The sequence below is a fragment of the Geospiza fortis genome, unplaced genomic scaffold, assembly GCF_000277835.1.
Source record: "Geospiza fortis unplaced genomic scaffold, GeoFor_1.0 scaffold166, whole genome shotgun sequence".
Lineage (NCBI taxonomy): Eukaryota > Metazoa > Chordata > Aves > Passeriformes > Thraupidae > Geospiza > Geospiza fortis.
Genome location: NW_005054310.1, coordinates 1,106,736 through 1,126,500, shown reverse-complemented (window position 1 = coordinate 1,126,500; position 19,765 = coordinate 1,106,736). Strand labels below are relative to the sequence as shown.

Here is a 19,765-nt window from a genome sequence, read left to right as displayed (position 1 = left end):
AATGTAATTTGTTAAGTCAGGGAACCAATTTACTGTCGTAATTTTATGTTTAGATACAGTCCTGAATATAGTATACTCTCACAATAAGTATGAGAAAATGGATATGAAAGAAAATATTAATTCTCCTGGGAAAACAGACACCAAGACAGGACTACAGAAATAACTGAAAACCATATATTCAATTCCCCTAGAAACTTAGCCCACCTATTTTCATATATAGTACAATAATTTTTTTAAGTGCTTTATTGCCTGTGTATTCACTGTGGAATTTAGCATAAAACTAGACTTAAATACTGCAGTGCTCTAATTAATTTTGTCTTACTCAAACAACTAATTGAGGGAAAATTATCTGAACTCTTGTTCAAATACATAACTGTTTGAAAATAATCCACTTGTTCTCTTCCACATCTCTTCCCATCTTACTCTTTTTTCATTATTTAATTGAATGTCAGCTTTAACAGTCCCTCATAGGAAACTGGAATAACATCATTCAGATTGTGTTAGTGGTCATGTTATGCTTGACTGATTCAGTGTCCTTCTAAATGTCTTCAGCGGCATGAAGACACAAATACTGTTCAACATTTCTAAGGATTTGTGGCAGGAAAAGCTATGGAAGTCCTATTTCAATGTAATTTCATTGTGCATGCTTTTATTCCTTACTGTTAAAAAGTTTCATTAAATTTTAAAAATTCCAAATAGCCAGGCAATTCTCTAAAGACCTGATCCTATGCCCAGTGAAGTGAACTTGGATTTAACTGGATGATGAGCAGGAGGGACTGGAAGAGTGCGATGCATCTCAGTTGGCTTGAGTGACCAAAAGGACTGCTTGCTATTTAATAAATGCTAGTGAAAGTAACAGAATACACAACATAGCAACTATATTATTTGAACACAACTTTTCTGGATCCTTCTGAAAGAAGAATCCTAATTTTTAACAGGTAAAGTGCAGTTACTTCAGAGAGAAAAGGGATGAATCAAAATATCATATTAATAGGTTTATAGTTTATCATACTTTATAAAAAAGAAGTACTAATATCTTAATTGAAGATCCTGCTTTTAAGAAGTAACTTTAAGAAACTACCTTTTCCAGTTTAAATTAGTTAAAAATCCTTTAGGAGTCTCTACTTTATCACACATTATTCTGAATTATGAGTATTCCACTTTTCAAGAATTGTTAGGTAGCATTTGAGTTTGTCTGTGGCTTCTTTCAGTTTCTGTCTTAATCCTGAATAAAATGACCACAAAATGGCCAGAACCTAAAATAGTTTTAACTTGCTTATCTGGCTTATTTTTAACAGTGTTAAAAGCACATGTCAGGTGGGTTCAGAACATGAGGAGAATGGTAAAGTCACCAGAGATTCCATTTTTTCTATTATCTGGCCTCAAAATCACCTCTCTAGGGTGAAAACTTTCTTTCTATATGTGTGTAGTGTACAGCTGTTCAGTACAAACAGGTTTTGCTGTTCACCCTTTCAAACAAAAGAGAACAGTGCCTTCAGCTCTTGTCCAAGTTCACAATAGTTACATGGCACCAGAGCACACCATGATACACTGCAGTTAAAAGGAAGAGACAAACCTACATTTCACAGTCATCCATAGTCCTCCCTTCATATATCAATGTTAACATTTATATAATGAGCATATATACATGTGTGTGTGTTTTACTTAATTTTATAGTGAAATGGAAATTCAAGTTATTGAATTCTTTATAGTATGTGACATATTTGTTGGTTCACTCCTTTTTCAAGTCCAATAAGAAATTTGGGAATCTGTTACTAGCACTTGGATTTTGGCTTGCTCACAAGGGAAGAGGAGGAGGAAATAAATCAGTAAACAGAAGGTTGTATTAATCTTACAACCACCTGAAACAAGCCTCACTGAGAAGCTTACTCACAATGTAATTTTTCTTTAGCTTTGTTTCATTTTGATTTTGTTTGTTTGTATTATTGTGGGGGTTTTTTTCTAACAGTTTTGAAGGAAGTGACAGGGAACACATGGGACAGAGTATTAGAAATTTAATCTCAAAAGGGGAGAAAGTGTTTTATGTTACCTCCTGGTTAGCAGCAGCTAGTTCTTCTTCCAGTGCAGAGACTCTTTCTAAAGAAACCCTCAGTCGTTCCCTTACCTAGAAGAAAAATCAAAATATGTGCAGTAACGTAATTTCTATTAGTCTTTAAAGATTATATAATCTGCCATATGCTCTACTGTATGCCCTGCCACTCCATTTGCAGGCATGTGTGTTGCACCCTTTCATGAGACATACTGTGTAGTAAACATTTAAACCTAACTACAGGAAAACTTAACCCATTAAAATAGGTGTCAAACTTTATATGCCACACTGCTGTTCCACAGTCTGCCAGTAATTTTATGGAATACACAGCAAATGAAAATATTTTAAGACCACATTAGGCATAAAAATAAAACTTTCACAAACATCTTTTACAAAGGATAAAGAAAAAAACATTTTCTGATGTTTTAAGTTCACTCCATGGAAGAGAAGTAATCTGTTTATTGTAACTGAATGCAATAAATTAATTTGTAATATGAAATATAATGTAATATGAAAATAATATATAATACGAAAAATAACTTGTAGCATTGCCTTCAGGCCCATATACTAGAGATCTTTTATATCATCATGCATTTGTTTCAGTTTTGCAAAAAGTCATAAACAATGTATACTCTCATAAGCAGGAAATTCCTCTGTGTTTGCACCAGTTTCATAAATAACCTGTTCTGTTCCAAGGATGATTATGATCTCAATTATTATTATTACCAGTATTTTAATTATTGCTCATTATTGATTATTAATAGTTAATATTAAATTAATACTAAATGTGTCTGAAGATACAATCACAGCTGATTTGAGTGCTCTGGCTCAGGGTCAGCTCGCGTAGCTCATGTAACCTAAGCCAGCAGTGTAGCTGCAGTCTCCCACTACACCCAAAGGCAAATCAGACCTGAAGTGACCTCCAGTGCTGTGTGTGATTCTCTCTCCTGACTGTTAAGGGTCCCTGTGACTATCCTAATCTACAGAACTTCATTAGGCACCTCACAATAAATGAGTTTGTAACCTGGCTAATCAGTCAACACTCAAGGTATACTTCTTTACATGTTCCAACTACCCTGCAGCAATGCTGCTCCAGCTGCTGATGTACAGATATTTAAGGCCATCAGCAATGTTTGCTGGGTAAGGTAGCATACTCTATTAGACCAAGAGATGTAGCTGGAAAATAAAGCAAAACAAAATCAGTCTTTCATTTACAAAGAAAGATGACACGTTTTCATCCTTGACAAATACAGCAGACCCCTAAAAGAGTTCTGTATGTCCTAACACTTTCATATTTTTTCCAGTGATAGCTCTTAGTCTAATAAATACTACCTTTCCTTACACACTTCATTTTCATTTACTACAGCTAGAAATGAGATTTCGCAAACAGATCACTATATCCCAAGAATGGATTAGACTTTAGTAGATGAAAATTAATTACCAAGACTATAACACAGCATGTTCACTTGACTTTAAAACTGACTAAATCTAAAGATGAAATACATATTCAGGAAATGAACACTTAAAAATAAAACTACTCACCCTTTCTAAAAAATGCAAATGTACTTTTAAATGCAGTATTTTGAGGCTTTTATTCCTCTTTACATAGCTTATTTAAAACAACTAGTGAGAGGTGTAGATCTGTCTTCAAGAGGCCTGATTTCAACTTCTCCTCAATGGGAAATGGTATATAACAACTTTTTAACAAAAAACTCAGATAAATTTAAAAAAAAAACATGGAAAAATTACAATCATATTTCTAGCTTCAATCCCTTTGGCTGTAAGTGCTGCATTGGGACAAAATGATTGAGAAAAAATTCACAAGCAGGCAGTTGTTAAAAGTCAAAAGGAAATACAATAAGTTGGCAACTTTAATTGATTTTTTTTCTGAAACCTCCATGTATTCAAGCCCAAGTCTTTTATAATGGAGAATGTAGTTAAAAAAATACATTATAATACGTCTAACACTGACATTCACTTTGAATGGTGCTAGAATTTGCAAACCATATAGGCCAGATTATTGAGGATGTCACAGCTCTACAAGGAGCTGGAATCAGAATTATCCTTAAACTTTACAACCTGTGGCACTGTAGAAATGAATCCTAGTGGGTTTTATACAGCCATTTTAGAGCTAGTAAACAACACTGCCTCTAAACAACAGACAACTCTGGAGACATAATTTTTACATGGCACTTCAGCAAAACTAGGTGGAAAATTAGTGTTTCTATTCTGGCTGTTGAGCTATTATATTCAAATACATTTCATTCTCGGCCTATTGTCAACAACATTGAACATTACCAGTGTAAGACAGAGCAACAGCTGGAAGTTGTTTTTTTTTGTCCTGCCTCGCCTTATCTTGCCTCGCCTTCCTCCCAGGTACATAGTTAATACACTGCTTTTTTGTTATAATGACCTAACCAAAATTGCAGTCTGATGGCTCCTACTTGTTCTCTGAATCTAACAGTTGCTAAAGGAACTGAAAACAACTCTGCCTTGGCACAGAAAGCCTTTTTCCCTTTCATCTGACCAGTGAACAACAAATTCAGATTCACATTTGCCATACTGACATTGGAAAGGCTACAACTAATTCTTCATTTTCAAACATAAATAACAGCTGTTAAAATTGAGGGAAATCTTTGATTATATTAGTAAAAAAATAGAATTACACCATCACTCTGATCTGAAGGGAAAATCTGCTCTGGTTTATAACCCAAAATCTGTAACATTATTTCTCATTTTACATTTCTTTCTCAGTCATACACAAATGTATTGCAAAGCATTTTTTATTGGATTCCGTATTCAAATTTATGTTTACAGCAAAAAAAATCCCAAACAGAACCATCCTCATTTCTGAGAGATGCAGGAAAGGTTGTTGTTCTGGGTCACCATCTCGTTAAAGAAAAAGGAACTGGAACAAATGCAAACTATTTTTATCTGACCATTTTTGTCTGGGTTTTTTTTCATATGATGAATGCCAATTAGTGATTGGCATACTGTTTTCTATTTTCTGGAAGTGACAGTAAGTGAGTAACTGTAGTTAATAAGAATTATCTTAGTGAGATCATGTGTATCACTTCAGAAGTTACTCTGCTTAAATTTCATATGATTCTTCAACATATTTCTATTTTCTTGGGCACATGATTGATAGAGCTTTTCTAAAAAAGGTTTCACAAAGTGAGACTAATCAGATGTCAAGTGATCTAACAGAAATGCTATCATAAACATTTTTAAAGGACAAATACCTGGAGAATAGAAGGCTCTAAGGAGAGCTTATAGCACCTTCCAGTTTCTGAAGGGCCTTACAACAGAGCTGGAGAGGAACTTTTTACAATGGTAGGTAATAACAGGACAAGGTGGAATGAATTTAAACTGAAAGAGGACAGATTTAAATTAGATATTAGGAAGACAATTTTTACTATGAAGGTGGTGAGCCACTAGAACAGGTTGCCCAAAGAAGCTGTGGATGCCCCATCCCTGGAAGTGTTCAAGGACAATTTGGATGGGACCTAGGGCAACATGGTCCAGTGAATGATATCCCTAACAAGGCAGAGAGTGCAAACTGGGTGATTTTTAATTATTTCTTTTTAACCAAAATTATCTTGTGACTTTATGATTGTAATGTCACAGACACCTCAGAGAAGAGTTGTTCTCTCCATGTTAGAGGGTGTATCCAACATAAGCCCAGATGACTGGGTATTCTTCTGGCTTTTAAATGCAACCACATTATCTTTAAATGTAACATAGTCAATGTCATGTTAGCACTGCTGTCAGTGCAAAATATCACCCATCTTTCTCTGTCTCCTAGCAACTGCTTCCCACTTTTTTGCTTGCTGTCAAACTCTTTCTTCATTCTCTTCAGATCTGCAGCCCATACAGAGCTTTTTAAAAAACATGTGCACACTGGAATTGAATCACTTTTTTACCCATGAACAGTCTATTGAATAAAAGTTCTTCTAGTTACCTGCTAATGAATACAAAGATAGTGACCATGCTGACACAAACAGGCTGATTTTTTTGCAAGGATGTTAAGTATACTTTTCTGCCACTTATCACAAGAGAACCAGTGGGTTTTTGATTCTTAGCTAAGACAGTATCATCTGGTAGCTGCTTTCCACTGTGAAAATCAACTGGACACTTTTCTTACAACACTGACCAAAAACTGGGTTTGGAGAAGTTGCTTCTTTCTTCTTTCTAAGTGCACATTTTAAAAGTTGAACCCAAAGTTTAAAGCAAAATAGGAAAAATGTCTGCAGGACAACAAACATGTTCAGACAGATATTAGAAACCAAATAGAACTTCAGAAAGGCACAAGTAACATAATAGTTTTTCTACCTTTTGTCCTTCCTGAATTGCATATAAGGGCTATCTATTTCCTGACCTACTCAATGTCTATTCTAACCATGAAGTTAACGTGAGCTTCTATTTTTCATTCAGCTCTAATGATTTCTAGGAAATACTGTCTTCACTTGCTCTTTTATTAACAATTCCATGTATATTTGTATATAATACCACAAAATATTTTTTAGTGCTGTCTTACATTAGTTCCACAACTATTCATTGAATGAAAAAAAACCCTCAACAAAGGTATGAGCTACTTAGCAGCAGTGAGAGAAGTGTTTGAGATCTGTAGCATTAAGAAGGACAGGGTGAATAAGTGAAGGGAGTTTTGAATGACTATGAATACTGCTGCAAATTTCACCTGACTTATACAATAGCAAAGGTTATGAGAAATGTTAAGCCAGAATTTCACATTGGTCCTATCCCAAATCACTCCTAAGTTCTAGTGTGAAAAACTTCATATTTTTTTAACAATTCTTGTTGTCTTTGAGATGTAACTTAACCTTACACTTAGGTAAAACAGTCACTGAATTTAACTTCTCACATGATAAAAATTTAAAATTTCTAGCAGAACTTCCCCTGTGCTTTGGTTTTTTATTTATAAAATGTTAGCATAATTAGATATACAAATATTTTTTGAAAATATATATAGTTCTGACAAATTTAATTTTTAGATAATAATAATAATAGTAATAACAAAGAATACAGTTAGTGTGCTATCAATTTCATTTGCTGTGACACAACTTACCCAAGGAGACACAATGAGATTTTTCTGAGGGACACATATAATGGTAAAAATTTCTGAAGTAAATTAAATCTGTCATTATCCTCATGCTCCAAAGTGAAAATTCTCACAAAATAAATTAAAAGTGCAAAAACAGTCTGTGAAGACTCTTTTTTTGGCACTACTAAGATCTCTACTAGAAGATAATAGGGTAAGATTCAAAGCCCTACTCTTACCACTCCCTTCTTACTAGAAGGTACCTGCTGGGTTCAGCCAAACAGGACTGGCTCTCTCTCGTGGGAAGATCATGGCAAGCTTTCATTCTCCAGGCTTGTGGCATGTGGATAATGAGGGGGATCCTGAAGGAGCTGTCAGACTTTAAAAAAACTGCAATGACAGCCATGTTTTCTCAGAATAATGCATTCACACCTGTGATCTCTCTGTGGTGATCTGTCTTTTGGACAAATGGTAAAGGCAGAGCCCAGACCTCACGTAATAGATAAAAAGTCAACAGACTTTGAAATAAGTTAAAGTATCACTCCTGATTTTTTTAATACTTAAGCAGAGCTGCCTAGAAACTGATACATTTTATTTTTCACTTTCCAATCTCTTAGTAGGTTTCATTGCATTTTCTTATAGTAATGAGGAGGGTTTTGTAGTTCTTGTACTGTTCATGTCGCAATCCTTTCATGATCAGTCAAGTTTTGTGGCAGAGCTTGTTACAACACATCAAGATGTTTTAGTGTAGGAAGTGAAAACATGAAAGAGAATTTGCATTTAGGAAGAATTTTAAGATTTTCTTCATACTTTTGTACGTTTAAAGGGCAAAACTTCTCATGAAAATATTTTGTTATGCTTTTCCAAGAATGTAGCAACTACATTAATAGTTTCAGTGTCAACACTTTTTATGAAGAAAAAAAATTAAAGAAAAATTTGCATTATTCATTTGCAAAGGATCATGATATATTTCCTGTGCCCTTTTGAGAGTTTTTATTACTTTTTATCCATTAACCTATTTCGGCTTTGTGAGCACTTTCTGATGGGGCACTGTTTACATTGCTGTTCCATCGGTGTATCATAAATCATGGTTTTTTGCCTCAGTTTTACTGTGAGGTTCTGCCTCCAGGTCTCCTCTGAGCACAGCAGCAGAATCTGCACAAGTGAAGCATTACCCAAATACAGGAAGACATAAGTCAAAGGCAGTAGATTGACTCCATGCATGGCTGCCAAGATTACTTGATTACTTTTTCATGCCTTTCTCAGCTTTGCAAGTAGTACAAGTCAGGGAGATTCCTGATGAGTAGAAAACTCACAAATGTTTTGTCCTTCTTCATGAAATACAGGGGTTATCCTGGAATGATCCAGGAAAGTACAAGCTGGCCAATGTAGGGAAGGTTATCCAGCAAATCTTCCAGGAAGCATTTTCAGGCACATAAAGGACAAGATGGTGACTGGGGAGAGCCAGTATGGCCTTGACAAAACCAAATGATATCTGGCCAACCTTGTTGCCTTGTGTGATGAGAGGACTGGCTCCATGGATGAGGGGAGAACAGAGAATGCTTTTTGTCTTTACTGGGGTTTTCTTCAAGATCTTCCATTTATCCCTAGAGAAACTGGTGAGATGTGAATTGGTGAAATAGATTCCATTGTGCATCAGAAATGGACTGGACTGTGAGGTTCAGAGGTTTGTGATCGGTGAGACGAAGCCTGTGTGGCATCCCATTGCCACAAAATGCATAACCCATGAGGGAATGAGACAGGCTTCAGGAAAAGAAAGCAGTTTTGCAGAAAAGACCTAGTGGTGAAAAAGGCCAGCAGAGTTTGGCAAGTGGGTTGGATGAAATGATTATTTCCCTCCAGACTTTTGAGGCTGCATTTGGTTTTGGGGTTTCTGGTAGAAAATATTGGCAGATTTCAATGAGGGCCCACGAAGCTGGCCATGAGCTGGAGCACACAGCATATGACGCAGGCTGAAAGAGCTGGGTCTGGTCAAAGTGAAGAAGGAAAAGTTCATGGGAGATCTAATTGCTGCCTACAACCAGCTAACCAGAGGATGGGGAACAAATAAAGCCAGATTCTTTTTGCAGATGCAGGAAGGGAAGACCTTGCAGGACAAAAAGGAACCAGTGCAACACTCGGCAACAGAAACTCCAGATAGGTATTATGGGAAAAAATTACAGTGAGGGTGGTGAAACACCAGAATAGGTTTTCTGCCTACAAATATTGAGAAGTTATTGGACAGGACCCTAAGCAACCTGAAACAGTTGGCCCTGCTTTGAGCAGGAGGTTGGGCCAGATGTCTCTGAGGAGCTCCAACCCACATTGTTCTACTGATCCCTGAAAAGCTTCAATGCATTTTTATAGGTGGATTGATATCTTATTTCTGAAGGGTCTGAAACAAATCTAACTTACATAATTTTTCTGTCACCATGCCGAATGTATGACTCACATGCCATAAAAAAAATTTAGCACATTTGGGTGCATGCAGTCATTTTTAATTTCATTATTTTTAAATAAAAATCACCATAATGCTGACAATTTGTGAAAGCATTATATTATCAAGTATCTGGGTGATATTTGCAACGTCTTTGATCCAGTCCTTCCAGAGACACTGTAACAAAACCAGGCATTTTTTATGTAGGATTTGTCCTTGAAAATAACGAGTGCTGGGTTTATAACAAATTGTTTTAAAATAATTTATTAAATTGTTTATTGGACTTATCTCAGAATGTTTTATAGTAACACATAAATAATATAGTTGTTTTTTTAATAGTAAAAATTTGATTTATTGCATCAAAATAAAAAACGTTCCACACATAGGTAAACAACATGTTGGAAAAAATAATTTTGACCAATCAATTTTAAAACTTGCTTTATAATGGAACAAATCTTCTATTAATATGATTGCAGATAGTTGACTTTTCTACCCTGAAAATTGTGATTACCACTGGGACAGGAATCAATTAGATACATAAGATGTCTAGCTTTGTCATTCCAATATTTTTTAACATGCTGAATACTGATTTTAATCTGCAACATTTAAAATAATGCAAGAATAGAATTTTCAACAATCTAAGTCAAATTTTTCAGTAATACAAGTCAAAACATTACATGTAGCTTCAATCTAATTCCGTACAATAGTTTTCAAAATGGGATGTAAAATAAACTGCATAGTACCAAAACACTAAAACATTCACGAAAGAAAATGTGCAAGAGGTACACAACTGTTGAATAATCAGAATCGATTTCAAGTTTAGTTCTTACACTTTCTCATACTTACCCAACACAATGTCAAAAAGTATAAAAGCTGGAGAGCTCCCTACCCCAGTTTTATCGATATTTAAAGAGCTGGATAAAAGATCAAAGCTCAGAGCATAAACCCCATCAATCCTCAAAAGATCTTTTTTAATAATACAGGATTTTTAAAGTCTTAATGACATCCTAAAGCTTATTACAGTGGCTAGAAGTCATCATATTTCCTTTTCTAGATTTTCTTTAAAGATGCTTTCATGATATCTAAATTGGACATATAACCCAAAAGATATACCTAAACACATAAGAAGTTTTTAATTGGTCTAAGTTACTTAAATTCATTCAACTTTGAACCTGATAGTTAACCTAGTATGACTCATAACCCACAGTGTCTCATCCTTTCATTACCAACAATATATATACTGTTATATATCTACAGCTGCCTCATTCAGTAAGTAAAGTCAACTTTCTGAGTATATTTCTGAAAGTTAAAGTTAAATTTGTTACTGTGAGACCATTAAACTGGTCCTGTACAACACAGCTCATCTGTGCAAGTCAATGGTTTCAGATGCTGTTCTGCACAATGTCATCCCTGCTTACCCAACCGTTTCAAACAGGGAAGCAACTCAGCAGCAGCAATGAGAAAATCAGCCAAAAGAGACCCCATAAAGAATGAGGTTCTTTGCTCATGAGCCCTGTTTCTCACGTGCTCCCTGCATGTGCAGTTTTGAGACACTCACGAATTCAGATACATCACCTTCTGAGCACACTGTTTCTAGACTTGAATTGGATTTCTGAATTCATGTACACAATACTCAAGCTGGTAATTCATAGTTGTACAAGTTTCATTCACTTTGAATGCAGTCTTTCCAGCACAAGATACATGAGGAATGCACTGGAAAGGCCCCTCTTCATTAGCATGACTTGATGCAGTTATTGTTGGATTTTACCTTGATTCTGCAGGCCCTTCATCGCCTCTGATAATGAAGAATGTACTACTTTAGGTTACGATAATTATAAAGGGAAGACTCTCCTTACATAGCGAAGGCTAAAAAGATCTCTGAAATTTAGGAGGTTTTCCTCCTAAAAGTATCTACGAGCCAAGTTCCCTTATGTAGTTAGGAACATCTTATTCTCCCTCTCTATGTGTTTTTGAAATTTGAGCTATTACAGCCATTGACCATACCTTCTTACCATCCGTATTTCTCTGGACACCTGTAAAGACTCTAAGTACAGGATTTATTCCAAGGAGCAACAAACCATATTGTTGCTCTGCTGCATCATAAAGCACAATTAGGCAAGTTAAAGAGTGTATTCAGTAAGTTTTTTTTCCATACTGTACCTTTTCATCCAAAGCCTTGTGGTGCTCAAACAGAGATTTCAGGGCTTTGAGGACCTCAACTTCACTGGAAACTCCTGAGGGAGACTGTGCTTGCCGTTTCACCACTGTCATCCTCAGGGATCTTTCGTGTCTCGAGACAAGGCACTCCAAATGCTCCAGTAACAGCTATAGGATTTGAAATAAGAAGTTATTAATTTCTGCGCCCCTAAATGCCACAGAAATTCCAATTACAAAGTACATGATACCAAACAGCAATCTTCCTGGCAACTTCATTGTAGGAGAGATTGCTGGAACTACTAGCAATATTTCATGTTTCTAAAGTAGATGGAATAAATGGAAAAAGAGAAGATCCGCTCATGATTTTACTTAAAATTCTGCTATGAAAAGCAAGAACAACAAATCATTAAGCATAGGGTCACTATTTTACTAAATTAATTACATATAATTTGTGATAGCAAATGATGAGCATTGATAGCCAAATAAGCAAAGACAGTCTAAAGAATCATGCAAAAATATTAAATAAATTTACAATTAATTTAGCCTAACTGTAATATATTTTCAATTTATCTTGAAAGCAACTTAACAAAATACGTAGTAGTGAACAGTATATTTTACTAGATTTTTAAGACTATCCATTATAACTGTCACAGCTAATGGTGCTGGTCACTAGCACATGCTAAAAAACATTGTTTCTGTTGTATTAAAAACACAACAAAAATCAGAGAGGTCCATAAACATCTGTAAAATAGACCATAAATAACATATTGTTAAAACATTTTATATTTAGTTTCCATTGTTACTCTGAGGTTAAAGGAAAAATTAAAATGGTATGTTGATGTTGAATAGAAAACTCCTTATTTGCCTATTTTCATAGGGCTACCACTGCCATTTTTAGTACTTGAACATTAAAGAGAATTGGTTAGCTGTAAGGTTAAATCAGGGTAGCTAAATTCATGAATCAGAATGCATGTTAAATGTATTGTAATTACAATAAACAATTATATCTAACTCATTGAACTGGAAATCTGAAAGTTACATGGACAATTGTTTAATATTTCTTCTTTGATGTGGTTCTTAATATAGCTACTATTAGTAAATATATTTATTTATCTGTAATCCACAGTTATTCTCAGTTACATAATGGTTTTTATTCTTACATGAATTACTAGACATAGTAGTATGTTGATAATAAGTCAGATTAAGAATAATTATGGTTTGGCGTCATCTTTGTTTAAAACATGGTTCTCGTGTCTGGATTTGCACCTGGTTATTACACTACAATAACTATATTCTTCACAAAAAGTAGCGAAGGAATATGTGAACAATGTCAATACAATGAGAGTTATAATGACTCCCTGCAATTCAAGAAAGGAGGGTCATTTCTGAATCCAACTCATGCCCTGTATTTATCAAAAGCAAATGAACAAGACATTCACAAGCTTTCTCATCCCTGAAGGGCTAACAGCAGATATAGGTGGATTTTTAATTATTTGAGGCAGACCAAACTAGCACAAAAATTTGAAGAGACCTCTTAATGATAAAGCCATCAAGAACTCAGTGTGGGGCTGTGGGAAGTTTGCAAATTAAATGAGATCAGAATATATCCCAAATATTTACAGAGTATTTCTGTCCAAAGTAGTACTTAAATAAACAATTAACTGCTGACATAAATAGAACTGAATTGCTGAATTTTGGTCTAAATTCTTGTATCGTCATGGCTTTTCCAAGCCATCTAGTTTATCTTGTGGGAAAGCTGCAGGAAAGTAAGTCAATAGCTGATTTCTAATTCTTCAACCTACTCTCTGCCCTGTCTCTTGAAAGAGTCTGTGAAGGTGCAATATTTCCTTCTCTGTGCAGTCTAACTCTGACCCACTCCATAGCCCTGGGGTAGCCAGAATCTGACTCTAGTCCACTCTGCGCACTTAGATTTCCCCACAGTCATTCCCACCTCCCGGCTGATTCTGTTAGAGCCTGGCTCGGCCTGATGGTTTCTCTTTATGCAGAAAGCTTTCACTGCATCATAGCTACATCTGGATGAGTCTAAATCCAGCCAAAAGGCTACAGATTTCTGAAGAAATTGGGAAGAAAGGGAAGACATTGATCCACAGTTGAGTTTTTAGTATGGCCATTCCTTCCATAGGTCTTGTAGTTGTCTAATGCTCAAACTGACACCCACTAAACCAGTCCAGAGTAACAAAACCTTAAAACCTAAAAAATCTCTTTTCTGGCCTAACTGAGCAAATTTACCATATGTGGTGTCCTACTATCCTAAATGACTTGCAGACAAATGCTGTGATGATCAGGGATGTCTGAGAGCCCGTATGCAAGACTTAGTTGGAAAGGAAAATGGGAAAATCTGGCTTAGGAGAGAAGAAAAGTGATGGTGACATGGAAATCTTGACATGGAAAAATACTAATGACAGAAGGAATTACACATAATCTACAGCAAAGAGGTAAATAAGGAACACACAAAAACCCTCCTATCATACATCCAGAAGCTCATTATGAATTGGTTCACACTGACAATCCCAACGGGGAATGTGAAGTCAGCATGGACAGAAGACAAGAAACTTGCTAAGCAAAGGCAGAATGCAGATCAAAGAGAGTGATGAAGAGACAAAACAAGTTAAACAAGGTTTTCAAGTATAAGAATTGAGCAGAGTGGTGGGAACTCAGAATTTCTAATGGGGTGATTGTGGAAGAGTTTGCTATTTGAGATGAACAGTACAGCATTCTATCCTTTTGCAGAGCTACCAATAACATATTTAGGTTACTTTACTGCCATGTTAGAAACATGCATAATACACAATATTAAACCAGTGACAATCACCCATTTAACATATACAGAAGCTAAGCTTGTTTTTAGCTGAGAAGCACCATTTCAGACTAGAAAAAGACATATTCCAATGTCTGCATACATTTCAAGGTTGTTACATAAGTCAAGTGCAAAATGCTGTGTTACCTATTTTGCTGTATACAGATTGTATCAGCTGTGTCAAAAGACCCATAGAGAACTAAACCAGTGCTTCTGACCATTTCATACCTTTTCTTTCTGTTCCTATTTACTAAGACATTTGCAGTCACTCATTCTTCTGGAAACTATCTCTGAACACTGGAATTTTCCTTACCATCAGCTCTAGGAATGCTCAAGAAGGCATGCTAACATAGGTTTCTCATTTGTAAAAATTTCTTATTTTTGCTTTTCAACAAAAATAATCTTGATATCTTCATAAATTCTGTGAGCACTGTTAACTGCAAAACTAGCTGAGCAGGGAATACTATTAACCAGGTATCTTAGTGAAACATTACTCCCAGTTCTGCTGAAAGGGATAAAAACCTAAGGGGGTAGGACATCTGACTGTGACTGAGAACCTGATAGCAAACCTTTGCTCCCTGCTCAGATGAAATGCTAGATTCACAGAATAATAGAATTGTTTAGGCTGGAAAAAACTAAGATCATGAAGTCCAAACATTAACCCAGAACTTCCAAGTCCTCCACTAAACAAAGTACCCAAGTGCCACATCCACAGATCTTTTAAAGACCTCCACGGATGGCAACCCTACCACTTCCCTGGAGCCCAGGGCAGCCTGCTCCAATGCTGGATCCAATCACCAAGATAATCTTCTTAGTGAAGAAATTTTCCCTAACACCTAACCTAAACTTCCCTTGGCATAACTTGAGGATATTTCCTTTTGTACTATCACTAGTTACCTGACAAGGGGCTGAAGCCCACCTGACCTACAGCTGTAGAGAGAAATAAGGTCTCCCCTGAGCCTCCTTTTCTCCAGGCTAAACCCCCCCCAGCTCCCTCAGCTGCTCCTTGCAAGACGTGTGCTTCAGACCCTTCACCAGTTTTGTTGCCCTACTTTGGACATATAACGATACCTGCTGTTTTATTTAACTTTTATCCAATTAAAATTATACTAAAAAAAGGGGTAATTATATTAAAAAAGATCTTCCCTGCTTCCCTGGCAAGTGGAAATGTCAAGAACGCTGACAGAATTATGAAGTGTCTCAGGGCTACAATGGTGGGGGAAGGGAATATAAACATAAAGGATTGACATTGAAGATGATGGTGTGTCCAACCAATGATTAACATCTGAGGGAAATCACAATAACTTGTGGGCATGCTGAGGACTTTCCTCCTCATATAAAGTTCAAGAATTAATATTCCAAATAGTTGTGAGAACATCACAAGATATTCTCATTGAAATAACATTTTAACAATAATGATAATTCATTTAAACTACAAAAGAAAATTGTTAGAAACAGCTTTAGGGATTTCAGTAAGTTGCAACTAAAATCTGGCATTAATAGTGATCATGGGCTGCTGAGCATTTTCTGCTCCCTCACACTGTCAAACTGTTAGAGTTGTCAAGCACTCAGAGGGACAAGCAGCTTGCAGAGAAAAGAAGATGAAGATCAACAGCAGCAGGTAGGACAGAATCACCCACGCATCATTGCCATGCTTTTCCTACTGGAAAGCATAAGCTTGACAATGAATTATGAAATAATCTGACAAGTGAGTTTTATGCTGGGCAAATTTTAGGATGCTCAAGATGCCATGATGATAATTGTATCTTATGTAAATAGGATCATTTCTGGAACTCTGGACTTTATATAAGCATAAAAATAATAATTTAAAGACTGAAAAGTGCTCTAGCGCATGTTTTTGAATGAATGTAGCATCTTTAAAATGTTCATTAGAACTAAATGAACATGAAAGGAGAAAATTTTTAGAATATACCTAGCTTCCTATATTTCTCAAATCACTTATAAAGCAATTATGGAAGTGGTTAATTTCTGTTAAACAGAAATGCATGGTTAGAATCAATGGTACAAACTACATCGGTGTAGATTATCACCTACTCTGCTCTACTACACCATACCATCAAGACTACATGGACACTGATTTATCTATAGAAAATGAAAGAATACTCATTTTAAGGAATGATGTCCCAATAAGTTGAAATCAGAGTGACTCAGTAGAGTTTGCTATTACAGGACCTGGATTTTAATCAATATAAAATATTTTATCTTAACTTTCATTATTTTTGAAACGCTTGTTTGTAGAAAAAGTTCACAGCAGGATAACAAATGGAGACATTAAAGAATCAGCAGATGGCAATGGCAAGAAAAGGAAAGTCATGAATAATTAAATACACTGAAGAAAACATAAAAGACAAGACTTTTACTGAAATGAGACAGACTTAGCTTAAGGTATTCCTTAGAGGAATAAGGTAACCCTCTAAGAAGAAAATTCTCTATTGAGGTTCAGCTTAGAATTTCCCACCAGCACAGGAAAAACTGAATTTTCTTTCAGTCTATATTTAGAATTCACATTGTTCAGTGAATCTCCGTCTCTGGTGTGAGCACAGAAGACAAGTAAAATAAGCAGACATGGTGTTGAAGACTACCTCTAAAATCAGTCACAAAATCAATCATTTTCTTCAGCATTGTTCCACAGTGATGGAAAACACTTTTCACCTGTGGTCACGCGGTGTGACCTTCAACATCTACACAGGTAAATTAACAGTGAAAATTTTTCTGTGAAAAAATAAATTTGCAGTCCAACTACTGCAGTGTGCCCCATATCTGTCCTTCTGTACAGAAACCAAAATGCAAGCAACCCAGAACCTTAATGAAATCACACAAATGTGAAACCAAGGTTTCACCAAAGAAAATATAACGATTGGATGATACAAAGTAATAGCAAGAAAAGGGGTTTGTAAGAATAATGAATAGAAATTTAATAACTATTATGCTACATAGATTCCAGATAGATATAAAAAATATAGTTATTTAATTACTATATATTACATTTATTATCTGTTGTTACACTACTTTCTGATAGAAGTTCTTTTTTTTTTAAAGAAGAGACACATGAATCTACAAGATAGTTAATAATATTGAGGCAATGATATATACTGTTACTTATATTATTGAATTAATGTTTTGCCATTTGAAGAACTTTAGGAGACAGACATACTTATTGTCATGTATACAGTGTTTTTAGACTGCAAGAATTCTTCGTGTTTAAAAAAGAAATAGAGCACTTGAATAATTTTCAGCATCTATGGAACTGGTTTAATTAAGAGAACCTATGAGAAAACACGCTAAAATAGGTAAAACCACACTATAAAATACATTCTTAGAATTTCTCAATACAGTAGAAGGGAATTTGAATGATAGAATATAGGGTTAAGTCCTGATTTACAGGTATAATAAGACTGCAGTGCATAATCGAAGATGTTTCATAAACCATTCAATAAGGAATGGAGACAAAAAAAATGAATAAAATTAGATATAAATCAGCCTTGTTCACTTTAATAAGTATTTCATCTCCTAAGACATGAAGCAAAAGAGAGTTAATGACACTGTCTGTTACTGCTGTTTCATTTCTGTACACAGGTATAATTCTTTTTGTTTCTAAACTGTTAGAAGTAAAATATTTCAGACCAATTTGAGTAAAAAATTTATGCTTTATGTAAAAAGCACATGTATGTGTCTGGCACTTTTTTTGTTATTGTAGGAAAAAATCCATAATCAGATTAATCAATAGCAGTAGCATATAATATCTTTTTCAGCTACCAAACTAACCCCCAAATTTTCTCATAATAGTACTCTGATCTAATAAAGTAATCCTATGCATTTTTTTGTACTTTCAAAGAATACAGACTGAGACAAAAAAAATTTCATTTTAATTCAAACAGCCAAAGTAGTGTTATTTTATAATTTTCATTAAATAACATGCTAGATCACATTGACTTATCTTCCAGCTTCAGAAAAGATGCTATCTTTCTACATGCTATAGGTGATTATTCTATCTAGAGAATATCCAGAGAAATACCTGTAAGAATTTCTATTAAGGTACTTTTGTATCTGTTTTCAAATTCCCATAGAATGGTCTTCCAGAGAGAACCTGTCCTCCCATCAGCAACGCCACACAATCAGCGCTCCCACATTTTCTACTCTGCCTCGTGTATTGATGAAGTGAGTTGCCAGCTTCGTTCTTAACATGAAAATATTTCTACTGTAATATGTCAGAAAAAGTTATTTATCATAGGCAGCAAAAATATACATTCAACAGCAAATGCCTAAGAATGCTGCTAGAAGGATTGAGTAGAAACTTGATTAAATACTGGGGTAAGGTTTAGTTTCTGATATTTTGGCAGAGATCTGAAGTGTGTGTGTCCCAAAGAATGAAATTCCATCATGGTCTCTCTCTAATACATATCACTGTCAAGGTCTACTACTACAGCTTGGGAAAGTGATTTCCCACTACTACAGAGTGGGAAATCAGGATGTGAAATCAGTTTTGTGTTTTGTTTGTTTATGTGATGAGCAAAAACTGTGTGAGGCTGTTGCCAGAAAATAAAGAAACACATAGGTGGGGGTCTAGAGTAAATAAAATACTGCCAGTTAGGCAAAACTGAAAATGTAAAGGGGACCTGGAGGGCTGGTGTGCACTCAGGACCTGACAGAATTGCCACTTTCATTCCTTTCTGCTGATATTCCGTTTGAAGCAGGACAAATCAGACAGTATCTTTTTTGCTGTTACCCAAAGGAGATAAAAGGTCGGATTAAAAAATCCAGAAGCTTCAATTTGTAACTGAGCATCTTCATATAAAAGCAGCAGGAGGTGCTACTTGGGACAAAGTGGTTGTCATGAATAGTTCCACTTTGTGTGGTTATGCATGAGTGTGTCCTGTCCTGAGGGGTCAGGTGAGCCTCACTAATGCAGCCAGGCTAGGGCTGGCTTAAGTGTGAACATTAGATCAATGTGAAAGATGCATTAGTTGGACTAACTCTATATATGAGAGAAGACATTTAATTTTCTGACCCTGAAACTGTATCAGTGGTCCTCCAAATATTATTATTTTATTAGAATCCTTGCTAAATTAACAGAAAAAGTATGGAGCAATTTTTTTTCCTACAAAATATTAATGCTGTTTTGCACTAATAACACCATAAATTTCAGTTTGCTTAAGTGCCTCTTTATAGACAATGCCTTCCCAATGAGTGCTGCTGGAAATCTCATCACTAGCACATCACTGA

General features: G+C 35.5%; 1 protein-coding gene across 5 annotated transcripts in view; it reads right to left on the bottom strand.

Moving 5' to 3' along the window:
- Window positions 1-19,765, bottom strand: part of PPFIA2 (PTPRF interacting protein alpha 2) — a 287,287-nt gene that overhangs the window by 92,609 nt on the left and 174,913 nt on the right. For 4 of the 5 annotated variants that reach the window (XM_031055533.1, XM_031055536.1, XM_031055535.1 and 1 more), the window contains 2 exons: window positions 11,707-11,871; window positions 2,051-2,125 (listed from right to left, as the gene is read on the bottom strand). In XM_031055533.1, the coding sequence (XP_030911393.1) occupies window positions 2,051-2,125; window positions 11,707-11,871 (240 nt within the window). The remainder of the gene's footprint in view (window positions 1-2,050; window positions 2,126-11,706; window positions 11,872-19,765) is intronic. The other variant, XM_031055537.1, reaches the window with a different exon arrangement.